The following is a 14235-nucleotide window of genomic DNA, read 5'->3' as shown; positions in this document are numbered from 1 at the left end:
ATATATTTCTTTTACATCCTTATGTATAAATTTTGAGCCAAGATGAAACAAACAAAACCCCAGATAGATAAGAATAGTTCCCTAGGTTTCAGAGAAGACCAGTTAGTTAGATTATGCAAATAAGCTTACAGGAACTTGCACAAATAGGAAATAATCATGTAACTTTCTTCTTTGAAAAGATCTGACAACAAGACTTATCTTCCTTGTGTAACTTGAAGCTGTTTTGATCTGTTTTCAAGTTTGGGTACCACGAAAAAGGGGATTGGCCCTGTGTATTCCTCTAAAGCTGCTCGGAGTGGACTTCGGATGTGTGATCTTGTTTCTGACTTTGATGGCTTCTCTGAGAGGTAAAAGACTTGTTTTTTTAATATTAAAAAACAAACAGATTTTTAAGACCCAGAGTACAAAATTGTAGCATCAGTATTCACATTTACTTCATAAAAAATAACCTGATGATTGTATAAGAATGGTATCCTAAGAGGACAGAGCCAACCATACTGTTTGTGAGGACTGGCATATGAACTGGTTTTCCATGAAAGGAAATGTTCTCAGTGTGGCATTCTGATGTGCTAACCATGTCTTAGGTAGGATCTTATCTTTGATATTTCAGGTTCAGGGACCCATTATGTCTTCCCATCTAGAAATAATTAGCCTTCCATGTTCTGGTAAATTTTTTGGATATGTCTTTAAAAGTAGAAATGCTGTACTGACATATTCTTTATAAAATGATTTTCATGGGAAGTGTAGTTATATATTTGCACTGGCAGGCCATGCACTGAAAAATCCTAGAGATAATTGCTACCGTCTAAGTGTCATGTAGACTGACCCTCTCATTTTTTTTACACAGTAGAATATAATTTGTTTTGTATTTTCAGATTTTAGTTATTTCAATCCTTTTTCTTCAACCACAGACATCACCTTAATTATATTTTGCCTTAAACATGAAAATGTATCTTGAGTGCATAATTGATTCATGTTTATCTCCTTACTTCAATTTTATTTCTCCAAAAGTAACTTCAGTTTCCAAACTAATTTGCTTTTACGACCATTTATAAGGCACAAAAATCACTTGACTTGGATGATATTATTTGAAGTATTCTGTAACATAGTTAGTTAATGCCATGATCTGTTTATTTCTCAGGTTCAAAGTTCTAGCTAACCAGTATAAATCTATATACCCGACTTTGGAAATAGACATTGAAGGTGAATTACAGCAACTCAAGGTAATGCTTTCTTAGCTCAGCAATGGACTTTTAAATACTAACTTGCCAAACTGACATTTGAGTTTTTCATCCATTTCAGCTTTGTGTATTAACTAGTGACCAGTCATCCCTGGACATAGCATGTCTGTGTGACTTCACACAGTTGAGTCTCAATGGAAAACTGGATCGGAAAGGGAATGAGATGTGAAAGTAGCCAGATGATAGGTCTCAAATACACTTGCAGGAAACTTAGATGTTATTTAGGAGACCATGGAAAGCTATTGGAGAATTTTGAACACAAGGAAGCCCAGATTTGCATTATGAAGAAACCGTGCATGACTACTGACGTGTGGATCAATAAAGAAAGCCACAGTGTGGTAACTTGTAAAGTTGGCTGGTAGGATTGATAGTAGTTCCTGAGACAGCTAACTTTACTGGCCACCAGAGAAGACTGTCAGTCATAGCTGTGAGATGCCTGAGTTAGCAGAGCCTTCTCAATCATTGTTAAACCTCACATTGTTTCCTATATGCCTGGTGATTATTTCTTTAAAACTGTTCATTTTGTTTTCAGAACTGAGTAAGAATCTACATACCATATGCCATTCCTTACTAGTTGTAGACCTTAGGTCTGTTTATGATTTTTTAAAAATTTATTTATTATTAAACATAAGTACATTGTGTAGCAGTCTTTAGACGCACCAGAAGAGGGCATCAGATCTTGTTACGGGTGGTTGTGAGCCACCTTGTGGTTGCTGGGATTTGAACTCAGGGCCTTTGGAAGAACAGTCAGTGGGTGCTCTTACCTGCTGAGCCATCTCACCAGCCCTTGTTTATGATTCTTTTAAATTGGGTGTGGTGGCCTACACCGGTAATTTTTGTACTTTAGAGGTGGAAGCAGGAAGTTGATCACAAATTGAAGTACATACTGAGGTAGAGCTCAGCCTTGAGCAGGGCGAGGGTGGGAGTGGGGTGGGGCTCAAGGGGAGAAAAAAAAAAAACAAAACAAACAACAACAAAAGAAACCAAAGAAGATTTTCATAAGTAGCATATGTTGAACCAGGGCTTTGTTTTAGGCATATAGAAAGGACTAAAATATAAGTAAGAGATTAAAGACAAGTGTGAAGGAGGGGCCAGAGACATTCGTAACAGGTGCAACGTATTCCTTCAGGTGCCTGGTAAGCAGCTTCTGGGATTATTACTGCTGGTGTCCATAGTCAAAACCAGCATTTATTGCAGCTGTACTGCAGTCCCCAGGGACACTCTTATTTACAGTTTTTACATGTTTTACTTGAATTCTGAAGTTGAACATTACTAGCAACTCATGTTAGTACTTGGTACTATCGACTAATGACATACTGCAGTGTTGTTGTCAGAAAGAATGACAGCACCCAGTCTCTAATGTTTGAAAATTTGACAGTATAGTTTGTGTCCTTACCACATTTTGGTGTCTGATTTGAACTTGAAAATTGTTAGTTACATAGATTATAAATGCAGCTTTTCAAATACCTAAAAATAATTAAAAATGCCATCTAATATAAACAGATATTAGCTCTTTTTATTCTTCCTGAAAGCTAGTTTATGAAGTGAGCATTTGCGCTGTTGCCAGTGAAGTTGTTATAGAACTTTTAAATGTTACAGCGCATGTGTATGTGTGTGGCTCGGGACCTCACACATGCTAGGTAAGTACTCTGCTACTGTGCCACAGCCCTAGCCCTTGTATTACTAATCACTCTTTTCGAGAGACCAGAGCTAATCCAAATGTTGCACTAGGATGAGCCTGTCACCAGTGCCTTTCTGTTTCGGTTTGTCAGTTTCCACTGTGGAAGGCCAGGTAGTTTACTCTGTGACTGGTGTTACAATGTATTAGTGCACATGGAAACTGGTTTTTGTCTTTGTGTAGGGTTATATGGAAAGGATTAAACCGATGGTGAAAGATGGAGTTTATTTCCTATATGAGGCCCTCCATGGACCACCCAAGAAAATCTTGGTAGAAGGTGCAAACGCAGCATTGTTAGATATTGATTTTGGTAAGTGAGATATGATTTATAGGGAGTTTGACTGAGCTCAAAGTACTTAGATATGATATTAATGTTAGCATTAGGAGGTTATAAATAGTGCATTTAGCTTGTGTATTTGGGAATGAGGTAGCTTGTCAATATAGTTAAGTTTTTGGGTTTTTTTTTTTTTTTAAGAATATTGTAGCAAGCACAGTATACATTTTTATAGTTCATTAAAAATGGAATCATTTGGATTCTGTGGGTTCGGAGTTCTGCAGATTGTGAATTGTTGATTTATTCAACTACTGTTTCTCTGGAACTGTAAAATAATAAGATCACCTTTAAGTCTTTTAAAATATAAAAGTTGGATTAAACATATTTTGAGATCTAGGAAAGTCTGTTTATGCTAACTCTGTGCATGACACTTTGATAGACTCAGTCTTTCTTCCATCCTCATGGCTAAGTTAAACTTATTTAGATGACTGTCTTCATTAGTTTGTTGGTGGTTACATCTAAATGTTTTCATATACTGTTAACAGTTCTGGGGAACATTTCTTTTTTATTTGTTTTTTTTTGTTTTATGGTTTGAGTGTTTTGCCTCCATGTATTTTGTACACCACATGGATGAAGGGGCCTTGGAGGCCTGAAGTCCTTGGATCTCCTGGAAATAGAGTTACAGGTGGCTGTTGAACCATCATTTGGGTGCTGGTAATCAAAGCTGGGTCCTCCGGAAGAGCAGCAAGTGCTCTTACTTACCTCAGCCTCTTGACATTTCATTGGCTCTAGATACTAACTAAAGAGAATATATTTGTCTATAATAGATACAGTATCCTTTTATCCTATAGTATGCCTTCTCAATCTGGAAAGGGAGTATAATTAGCAGGGTGAATGGTTAAGTATGACAGGAAGGAAAATGCACCCTCGTAATTGTTCCTGTGATTTGAGGACTTCTCTGAATAGAGTTTAAAAGCTGGGGAAATGTTGAACACCACAAACTTCCTGTTGCCCAGGGTCCTGCTACACCCTAAATATGTCCACCTGGGAGTCATTTGCTTGGAATTAACAGGACCCAGTCAAAATATGTAGGAAGGTTTTTACATAAGATCCTCTGTAATTAGTCATTATGTACTATAGAGCCAAGATAACAACTGCACATGCTTTGCTGTTCTCTGTAACTAAAGCTCTAACTACCTGCATTTTTAACTGTGTTTTAACATTATAGACAAAGAGACTCAGAGCTAAAACATTGAGCACTTGAGAACAGTGACAATTATGGTCTAGTCTGTCAGATGCATGGTCTTAATGGTAATTCTGTGTTACAGTGTTTGTATACATGTGTTCATCTTAGTGGGTTTTTTGTTTGTTTTCTATTTTTTAGGAACTTACCCTTTTGTAACCTCTTCAAACTGTACTGTTGGAGGTGTTTGTACAGGTTTGGGCATGCCCCCTCAAAATGTTGGAGAAGTATATGGAGTTGTGAAAGCTTACACCACTAGAGTTGGTATTGGTGCCTTTCCCACAGAGCAAGACAATGTAAGTTTATTTCTCAGTAAGAAAACCATGTTTCCCTCACCCCAACCTTAACAGACTCCTGCCTCTCTCTTCATTTACAAGGATCATTTGTTGTGTTTGCCTTAAAACTTTCAGGAAAACTATAAACTTTAGATCCTGGAATGACTAGATAGGTTTGTCTGTTTAAATAAATTTTAATAACATATTTATTTATGAGCTTTCCCTTTGTTGTGAAAATTACATGAGAAATTTAAAAGAAGGAAAAATATATTTTTGTTGTTGTTTATGGTTTCAAGTCTGGTTAGCCTGTTCTGTTTCTGGGCCAGTGATAAGACAGTACGTCCACTGTGGCAGAAGGGCATGGTGTAGGAAAGCCCATCACCTCACCTTATGCATTTAGGAAGCTGCAAGTGAGAGCAGCACACAAGAAGTAGGCTTACCTTTAAAGGCATACCACAGGAACCTCTGTCCTCCAGCAAGGTCCTGCCTCCTAATATTCGATTCAGCTGTGAACTTATTAATGGACCAATCAGGATACAGTCACTTCACAATATAACTGTTTATTATGTCGGTCTACACTTGACCTGTATATAGCATTGTAAGAATATTAGCTTAAAAAATTTTAAAATAAAATCAAAACCAAATATATTCCAAGTAATGCCATTTCCTTGGAATTCCCGTTTTCGTCTCATTTCACGAAGATGTTTATCAAAAGAGATACAGGGGGTTTTTTGTTCGTTGTTTTGTGTGTGTGTGTGTGTGTGTGTATTATAATTCCCTGGATATATACTGCTCTGATATTCTAACTCATAAATTCTGTTATCAAGGAAATTGGAGAATTATTACAAACACGGGGTAGAGAATTTGGAGTAACTACTGGAAGGAAAAGAAGATGCGGCTGGTTGGACCTTGTTTCACTCAAATATGCTCATATGATCAATGGATTTACTGCGTGAGTATTGTTAAGAAACATTTATTTTAGGAAATGGTGGGCAGTTGGTAACCACAGATTGGATTCTGTAGAAAGTAAACTTGAGAGTCCCCAACAAAGAAGCTTCATCGTTTGCCTCCAGAATGAAATCATAGTTTCAGAAGTGGAATGAGATACAGGAGAAAATGCGCAGGAAGAGACCCCAGGGTTATTCTGGATACCCAGTGCTTTAGAAAGAATGCTGATCCTCTGACCTCATGCGTATTTGTGTAGAGGGCAGTGGCAGGATGGGTAGGCAGGTCAGAGCAGGAGGCCTCCATGGGTGGATAGCGTTAACCGTGTATGCATATAAAAAGGTGGAGACTTCGTATGACTGCATGGACTCAGCTTTCTGAGTCCCACTTTTGTCATCTTTAAATCAAGGTGATGGTATGAGCTGAGATACACACTGTCCAGAAAATATGTCATTGAAAATATGCTGTAAATGTGTTTGTATCTGGATTAATTAGGCTGAACTTCTAAACAGGCTTTTTTTTTAAACAACAACAAACAAAACAAAAAACTCCAAAATTTATGGATCAGAACCCCAAATCTAGTGTTTTATCTAATTTTCACAGATTTTTCCCTTAAAATCCTCTTTTCCAGTCAGTTTTCAAGAAACTTTGATGTATCATGAAGAGGTCGTTTCCTTCCTTTGTCAGTTTCTGACCAGAAGGGTGGAGGTGATGTTAACCAGAATGAAGAACGGGGCTGGTAGCATGTGTGGAAATGTACTTAATATCTTGTGATTATGGGGAACAATGTGTTCTGCTGTGTCCCTCTGGCACAAAGTGCATCCTTAACTCCAGGCAGACTTCCCACGGTTGTCCCTCATTGAGAAAGCTGAGCAAGTGTGAAACCACCAGTGAAAATCTGTCGTAATTACTAGAAAGTAACGGGTGTACTATGAAGACTACATGTCCATGCAATGTCCTCATCAGTGTGATGTTTATGTGCGGCACGCTTTCAAGTACAGTTCTAACTAGTTTTCAGACTTGCTTTGGAACTTTGAGCTTTGCATGAATTTTCTTACTCCTGCATTAGTCTTACTGGATGCCAAAAGTATGCTGTTTCAACAATATCTTTTCTTTCAAAATTAGGTTGGCCCTTACCAAGTTGGATATTTTGGATATGTTTACGGAAATCAAAGTTGGAGTTGCTTACAAATTAGATGGGGAAACCATACCTCATTTCCCAGGTACTCTTTTGTTTTTTTGCTGTGCCTAAAATTTATAAGATTATTATAACCTATTATAAGTTATATTATTATTTAACTATGTATTATATATGATATATAATTGCTACTTATTTATAAGATTATCTTTCACAGGCTTGGTTTTTACTGATAGTGCAGATAAGCATTTTGTTTAAAACTGGCATTAACTTGAGTGTTGGGTCACAAGTATGTGCTTTAACTCAGAATAAGAAAGGTTTGGTTCATGCTACTTCAAGCTTTCAACTTTCTTAATTTATAGTAATTGACATACACAAACTAAGTATGGTGCTGAATGCCTGAAGCCCAGCTGCTTAGGAGCCAAAGGCAAGAGGCCCTATTGAACTCAGGAGTTCAGAGTTAGTCTGGGCAGTATATAGTAAGACCCCTCTCCTTAACCAACATCAGAGTCGGGGAGACAGAAAAAAATTTAAAGTGAATGATTTCCATAGAGGAGGAGTTCTCTCTTCCTGGGGATAAAGGATAAAAGAAAAGACTTGTGTCTTGTGGTGAGCTCTTTCTTGGTACATCAACTTACTCCACCCTCCAAGCCCCACAGTGATTTTGCTAACCTCTCTGTCTGAAGCTTGAAGGTGAAGGAGATGCCTACTTCAGGCAGTACAGTTTTGTGAAGCCTGTCTTAAGTTACTTGAGAGTTAGGTCAATGCTCCTATCATTAGAAATGGAAATCACTGATTTTTCAGATAGTGTTCCTAAACAGCAAGGAAATGCAAATTGAAGCAATATTGAAAACCTTAATGAACCTTGGCAGACTGGGAAGCTAGATGTTCATGGAGAATAATTTTCTGTCATCTTTCCAATTTCTCTTACAGAAAACTAGGCATCTGTTAACATTTTATGACACTGTTACTTGGCATATGTTTATATCTTGTTCATTAATGCTACCTCAAAGCTGTTTTAAGAGTTCTAATATAGCTCAAGTACCAAAGAAAATAGTATGGTCAAATATAGTTACATGGCAAAATATGTCATACATCAAATTAAAATATTAAAAACTCAGAAACATAAAATTTGTGCTTTTTTTTTTTTTTGGTAGTGTTTTTGTTTTGTTAAGCTGACTTAGGCCAGATTCCTCCAGAACTACTCCCAAGATGGTGATTTTCCTCCGTGAAGTGCTTTGTAGATGTTCTCAGAAACCTGCTTATGGTGAGAGCAGTGGCCTGGAGTGTCACTCCTTGCTGTGTCTCACATACAGAGAGGAGATTAGAGAGACTCAGATTCTGTTGTCTTCCTCTGAGCACTGTGGACTTTTACTTTAGGGAACCATTGAATTGATGGATGGTCATCTTGAGCTTGTATCGTTTGGTTTGATTTTGTTTTGTTAATGTTCTTATGGAAAGCCTAATATGTTTCCGCAAACCTCTCGAGCTGGTACATAGTATGAGTCATTCTTGAGACTCTCCACTCAGAAGAGGGAAACCTGAGCTCTGTACCACACTGTCTACTAGTCTGTGGTCTGAGAAACTGCTCATCATTTATAGTGCACATGCAGATTCTAGTAGGGACTATATAAAGAAAGACATCAGGTGGAATAATAAAGAAAATTTTCATCCCACAGTCGATGTCTCAGAGGATTGAAGGTGTACCAACCTTGTGTGAAGTTGCTGTTGTATTCACACAATTAATACTATAGAAATTCAAGATGCTCGAGAAGCAGAAGGCTGGAAGTTTGGTCCAGCTCATTCTCCAGCCACTGTAACTGATGCTATAACCCTGTAATCGCCTCCATTTACAGCGTGTAATCATACTGTTGAAGAAATGTTGGCTTATAAACTATCACCCTAGGTGGCTGAGTGCTGGTTCTCACCTTTCTAAAGGTCTGGAAATGAAATTATGACACAAGTCTGGTTTTGAGGATTTTGATATCAGTCATTTGAACTGGCCATAATGGTTCATGTTTCTAATCCCAGGATTTGCATAGGCTTTAAAGAAGGAGGATTGCCAAAAGTATAAGGCCAGCCTGAAAAGAAGAGAAAACTATGCCTATAAATAAATAAATAAATAAATAAATAAATAAATAAATAAATAAGTCATTTGGCAATAGGCTCTGTGTTCTATAAACACATATACTCCTTAACTTTTAGCAAACCAAGAAGTCTTAAATAAAGTGGAAGTTCAGTATAAGACTCTCCCAGGATGGAACACAGACATATCTAATGCAAGGACATTTAAGGAGCTACCTGTCAACGCACAAAACTATGTTCGGTTTATTGAAGATGAGCTTCAAATACCAGGTAAACACTTTATGAGCAGCTGTCTGTTCGTTTGTAGGGTTTTTTTGTTTGTTTGTTTGTTTTTGGTTTCTGCTTTTTGTTGCTTTTTGATTTCCCTGGGATGTTGACTCTTGTCATTTCTTTCACCCTCATCAGAAAATGATTTTTGTTGTGGTGGTGGTGATTTTCATTTGGCCTAAAGCTGTCCTTAAAAGTTGAAATCTTGGATAGACATTAGGAAATGAGAATATTTAAAAATGACATCTCATGTCTTAGGGTTTCTGTTGCTGTAGTGAAACACTGTGGCCAAAGCAACTTAGGAAGGAAAGGGTTTATTTGACTTACTCTTTCACATCCTGATACTCATTCAGGGCAGAAACTCAAACAAGGCAGGAACCTGGGAGGCAGGAGCTGATGCTGAGGCCATGAAGAGTGCTGGAGTGCTCCTGATGGCTTACTCAGCCAATTACCTGTTGAGGGCTGGCACCACCCACAATGGACTGGGCCTTCCTCCATCAATCGGTGATTAAGAAGATGGCCTATAGCCGAGCCTGCAGTCCAATTTTTTTTTAAGTTTTATTTATTTATTATACATTAAATTCACTATAGCTGTCTTCAGACGCACCAGAAGAGGGCATCAGATCTCATTACAGATGGTTGTGAGCCACCATATGATTGCTGGGATTTGAACTCAGGACCTTTGGAAGAGCAGTCAGAGCTCTTAACTATCGCACCATCTCTCCAGCCCTGCAGTCCAGTATTATAGAGGCGTTTTCTCAACTGAGGCTCTCCTTCCTCTCTAGTGTCAAGGCAACATAAAGTAGCCAATACATTTCATTAGCAAGAAATACAAGGCAGTAATAAAGAATGAATTGGTTTACTCATTAGTCCTTGCTCATAGAAGGCTGAGGCAGGAGGATTGCTCAGAGTGCTAGGTTAGACAGGCCTATATAGTAAAACCCAATCTCAATAAAACAAAAAACCCAAATAGACAAAAGGAGAAATAGATATAACTCGTATAAAACCATTAAAGTGAGATGCCCAGACTTGCCTTTCCCTTTCATCCTTTTGCTTACATTGATGGGAACTAGAGAAGAAAAGTAGGTAAGAGGGATTTTCCACACACAACATATTATGTACTCATGCTGTCTCTTGTGTTTCATTTTTATTCATGATTCGTTTCAGACATAGTTCTTGTCCCAGATTGATATCAGACTTATTAGCAAAGGATATTTGCTAATGGCTTCTAGTCAACAGTTTTTGAATTATAAATAGCTGACTTTTTTTTCTTTCCCCTCGAGACAGGGTTTCTCTGTGTAGCCCTGGCTGTCCTGGAACTCACTTTGTAGACCAGGCTGGCCTCGAACTCAGAAATCTGCCTGCCTCTGCCTCCCGAGTGCTGGGATTAAAGGCATGCGCCACCACTGCCTGGCTAAATAGCTGACTTTTAATGAGCACTATAAAATACCATAAAGGTTTCTCCTACCAATACTGTAGGGAACCTAGTAGTTCTACAAACAATCTAGAGCTCTGTGACAGAGATCACTACTCATGTCCCTGGACTGGTGTACCAGGCCATTACTAAGGCTTTGTATTATGAAGTCATCAAGATGTTTCTATATGTTTTAATGTAAAACAGTGGATTTTTTTTATTTGCTTATATTTTCTATTTATCAGGAACTTTATTTTAAAAAAATTCTTTATACCTCTACTGATTGGGACCAAGACTTTATTGTCATAATCATTGAGGGTGAAGAAATGGTAAAAGTGGTATAGTTAAAACAGAATAAAAGGCAGGTTAGTCAGATCTGGATCCTTTCTAGAAGAAAATGAGCAGAAGCTGCTGACAAAAAGAGCAATATGGGAAAAGTAGACGACTGCCTCTCTTTCTGACATAGAATACAGCTTTTTATTTAAAAAAACCAAAACTTCAGGGACACCGATATGACTCAGTGGTTAAGAGCACTGACTGCCCTTCTAAGACCAGGTTCAATTCCCAGCACCCACATGGCAGCTCACAACTAACTGTCTGTAACTCCAAGATCTGATACACTCACACTTTCACACAGAGATACATACAGGCAAAACACCAATGCACATAAAATAAAAAACTAAGTTTTTTAAAAAGCAGGCAAAACAAAAATACTTGGAATTCACCTTTGTTTGTTTGTTTGTTTTTCCGAGACAGGGTTTCTCTGTAGCCCTGGCTGTCCTGGAACTCACTCTGTAGACCAGGCTGACCTAGACCTCAGAAATCCACCTGCCACTGCCTCTCGAGTGCTGGGATTAAAGGCGTGCACCACCACTGCCCAGCCAGAATTCACCTTTATTAATAACATAACTGAGATACTTATTTTATCCACTTAAACTATTTTTGAGTAGCAGTAATGCCTTTGTGGTCTAGAAATGAAAATATATAAAATTTAATACACTGTATTTCTACACGGTACACACATAAATCATAAAGCAAAAACTGAAAATGAAACTAGTTCATCAATTTTTTTTTTTTACCAATAGATAACAAGTCTTACAGGAAAAAAGTCCAAAGCAGAAATTTGCAACTTAATTTTGTAATTTCTTAAAAGATCAATTTTCTTCCTCAAATCACTGTGTCTAAAGATGACAGTTTTCCCTGTGTATTTTTTTAGAATAAAACACAAAAAGTACTCTAACACGATATATGGTTTTTCAATTTCAAATAAATTTCTTAATACAAAGGGTAACAAATCATGTTTTATGTTTATATTATGCTAAAATTATATTACATGGAGGAAGAACTCTTTAAGGTTTATTATTTTGTGTGTGTCTAAATGTGCACCACATTTATATAATGCCCACAGAGCCCTCTGAAGAGGGTGCTGTGGATTTTCAGAATCTATAGTTACAGATGGTTTTAAGTCATTTTGTGCTAGGAATCGAACCAGGATCCCCTTTGCAAGAGTAGCAAGTACTCTCAACCACTGAGCCAACTCTCCAGAAACCCATTCCTTTTGATTTTCAAAATCTACATTAATGGATATTACTCAATTCATTTTAAAAGGTTTCTGTAATATACTATAATTATCTAGCACAATTATACCTATAATTCTTTGTTTTTGAGATGAAAGTTATTCAGTATTCATTATACTTTAAGGAATAATATTAACAGTATACAATAACCTTTAAGAAATAATACTAACTTTAAAAAATTTCACGTCAGTCACTCATAGTTCTAGAAAAATCCTATTACTTGACTGTTTTGAACCTTTTTAAATACAATATTGCTTTGATCTGAATGTGGGAGAGCTGGGAGTTTAGCTCTTGCCTAGCAGTACTGTCCTTTCCTTACCCAAGTGTGAATGCCTGAGGGACTTGATGCTATTTTCTTATGTTTTCCAGTTAAATGGATTGGTGTAGGTAAATCCAGAGAGTCCATGATTCAGCTCTTCTAAGGATTGCCAGCAACGCATGAGACACTCCTTAAGAGGAAGGGAAAAAGACTTAAACATTTCTTTGTGATCTGCAAATTCAAGAATAAAGACATTGAAATGAGTTTTCAGCTGGCGTTGGTTTGCAGTTTCTGATGGATGGCTGTCATGGCCGGCCTTGTGCTCTCATCCAGCTTCCCGGCTGGCATGGCTGCCACATCTGTTGCTCTGCTTCTCATGGTGCCGCACAGTCCTTGCCATGGTTAGAACTGTATAATCCCCAGTTGACATCTAGAACTTCCAGTGTAGCTTTTCTTCATTATGGCCGTTGTGTTTGAGGTTGTACCCCGATTAGATGGTGAGAACAGTTAATGCAATTTTGCACAAATATTTTTACATTCTGATCATTCACTTCTGTCATTGTGATCTTTGCTGTTAGAAAAAGAAATGATGGAAAGATAAGGGTTCTGTCAACATTTGTAAAGCTAAGAATTCTGTTTAAATTGTGAACTGCTTTTTTTTTTCCTCTGCTGAAACCATTGCAAAATTGAGCTTTGGTAGGGTAGGGGGAGTATGTTCATGAGACTTTTAATTTGTATAAAACACAGAACTTAGTTCTCTCTGCAATTTATTTAATACAGTCAACATTAAATTGAGTGTTCAAAAAGAAGAGATGTTTCCCTACAATAACAACCTTAATGTGAGAAAATAATTATTAAAAAAAAATCTGTTGTGATATTTGATGGATATTTTTCTTTGTTTTCAGATATGATCTCAAATGTTTGTCTTTTCTTTTTCTTTTTTAAGCATACTGTTGTTTCTAAGAACAGTGGGTTTGCTTACATTTCGCCTGCCAGTATACCTACAAAATGACCCACAAGTAACCCGCATGAGTCCAAGTTGTCAGCCATATTTTGATCATGCCCTCATCCCTCCTTTCTTGAAAAAGCAAAGAGGGATCACCTGGCCCTTGGCTTTACATTGTGCTGAGATTAGCCTTCCCTGGACCATTAAATGTTTAAATTAGGCATCACCTGAAATTATTTTATAATACCACCAACAGCTGATTAAAAGCAACCAAATATTTCCAGTATGCTTTGTGTGTTGTTTTTCTTCTGTTCTTGATAATGCTAGTGCGGATGAATGGTTTCCCATGCACTCTGGGGCTAGCTGGGTAGAGATCAGTAGAATCTTTGGGAGGATCTAATTTTTTTTTTTTAACTGAAATAGTTTGATTAATACTGGTTCAAGAAAAATTCTAAAACAGGAGCGGTTTCATTGGATTCAATAAATAATTAACACAGGTGATTCCTAAAAGACCAATGGCAGTAAATCCTGCTGCTCTCCTCGTGGAAACTGAAAGACCTTGGAAGATCTGTATTCTTGGCTATAAGCACTGCATTATTGAGACATATTTTCAGTAATGAACACATTTTCATTCAAGTCAGGATTTTTTTCCTGCAATACCCAGAATGTCTCCCATTGTTGTTATTTGATTTTAAGCCACTCTGGATAATTCAGAATTATCTCTTTGAATGTGAACTATCAGTTGCTTAGAAGAGATAATCTCTGTCCTTCAAATCATTGATAACTATTATAATTCTATTTAACAAGGCTGTATATGCCATATCCTGCTAGATACTGAATATACAGTAGCTGGGGCAAGTATGGTCTTATTGAAACTTATGGTAGCAACAGCA

General features: G+C 37.4%; 1 protein-coding gene across 2 annotated transcripts in view; it reads left to right on the top strand.

Moving 5' to 3' along the window:
• Positions 1–13628, top strand: part of Adss (adenylosuccinate synthetase, non muscle) — a 33520-nt gene extending 19892 nt beyond the window's left edge. Inside the window, exons 6-13 of one of the 2 annotated variants that reach the window (NM_007422.3) lie at positions 240–347; positions 1142–1223; positions 3103–3229; positions 4578–4732; positions 5539–5663; positions 6782–6879; positions 9000–9149; positions 12507–13626. In NM_007422.3, the coding sequence (NP_031448.2) occupies positions 240–347; positions 1142–1223; positions 3103–3229; positions 4578–4732; positions 5539–5663; positions 6782–6879; positions 9000–9149; positions 12507–12559 (898 nt within the window). In that variant the 3' untranslated portion in view covers positions 12560–13626. Of the gene's footprint in view, positions 1–239; positions 348–1141; positions 1224–3102; positions 3230–4577; positions 4733–5538; positions 5664–6781; positions 6880–8999; positions 9150–12506 lie in introns of both variants that reach the window. The other variant, XR_001785476.1, reaches the window with a different exon arrangement.
• The last annotated feature ends 607 nt before the right edge of the window (positions 13629–14235 follow it).

This window comes from Mus musculus, chromosome 1 (assembly GCF_000001635.26).
Source record: "Mus musculus strain C57BL/6J chromosome 1, GRCm38.p6 C57BL/6J".
Taxonomy (NCBI): domain Eukaryota; kingdom Metazoa; phylum Chordata; class Mammalia; order Rodentia; family Muridae; genus Mus; species Mus musculus.
The sequence above is the reverse complement of the archived record's forward strand: the minus strand, read 5'-3'. Positions and strand labels throughout refer to the sequence as shown.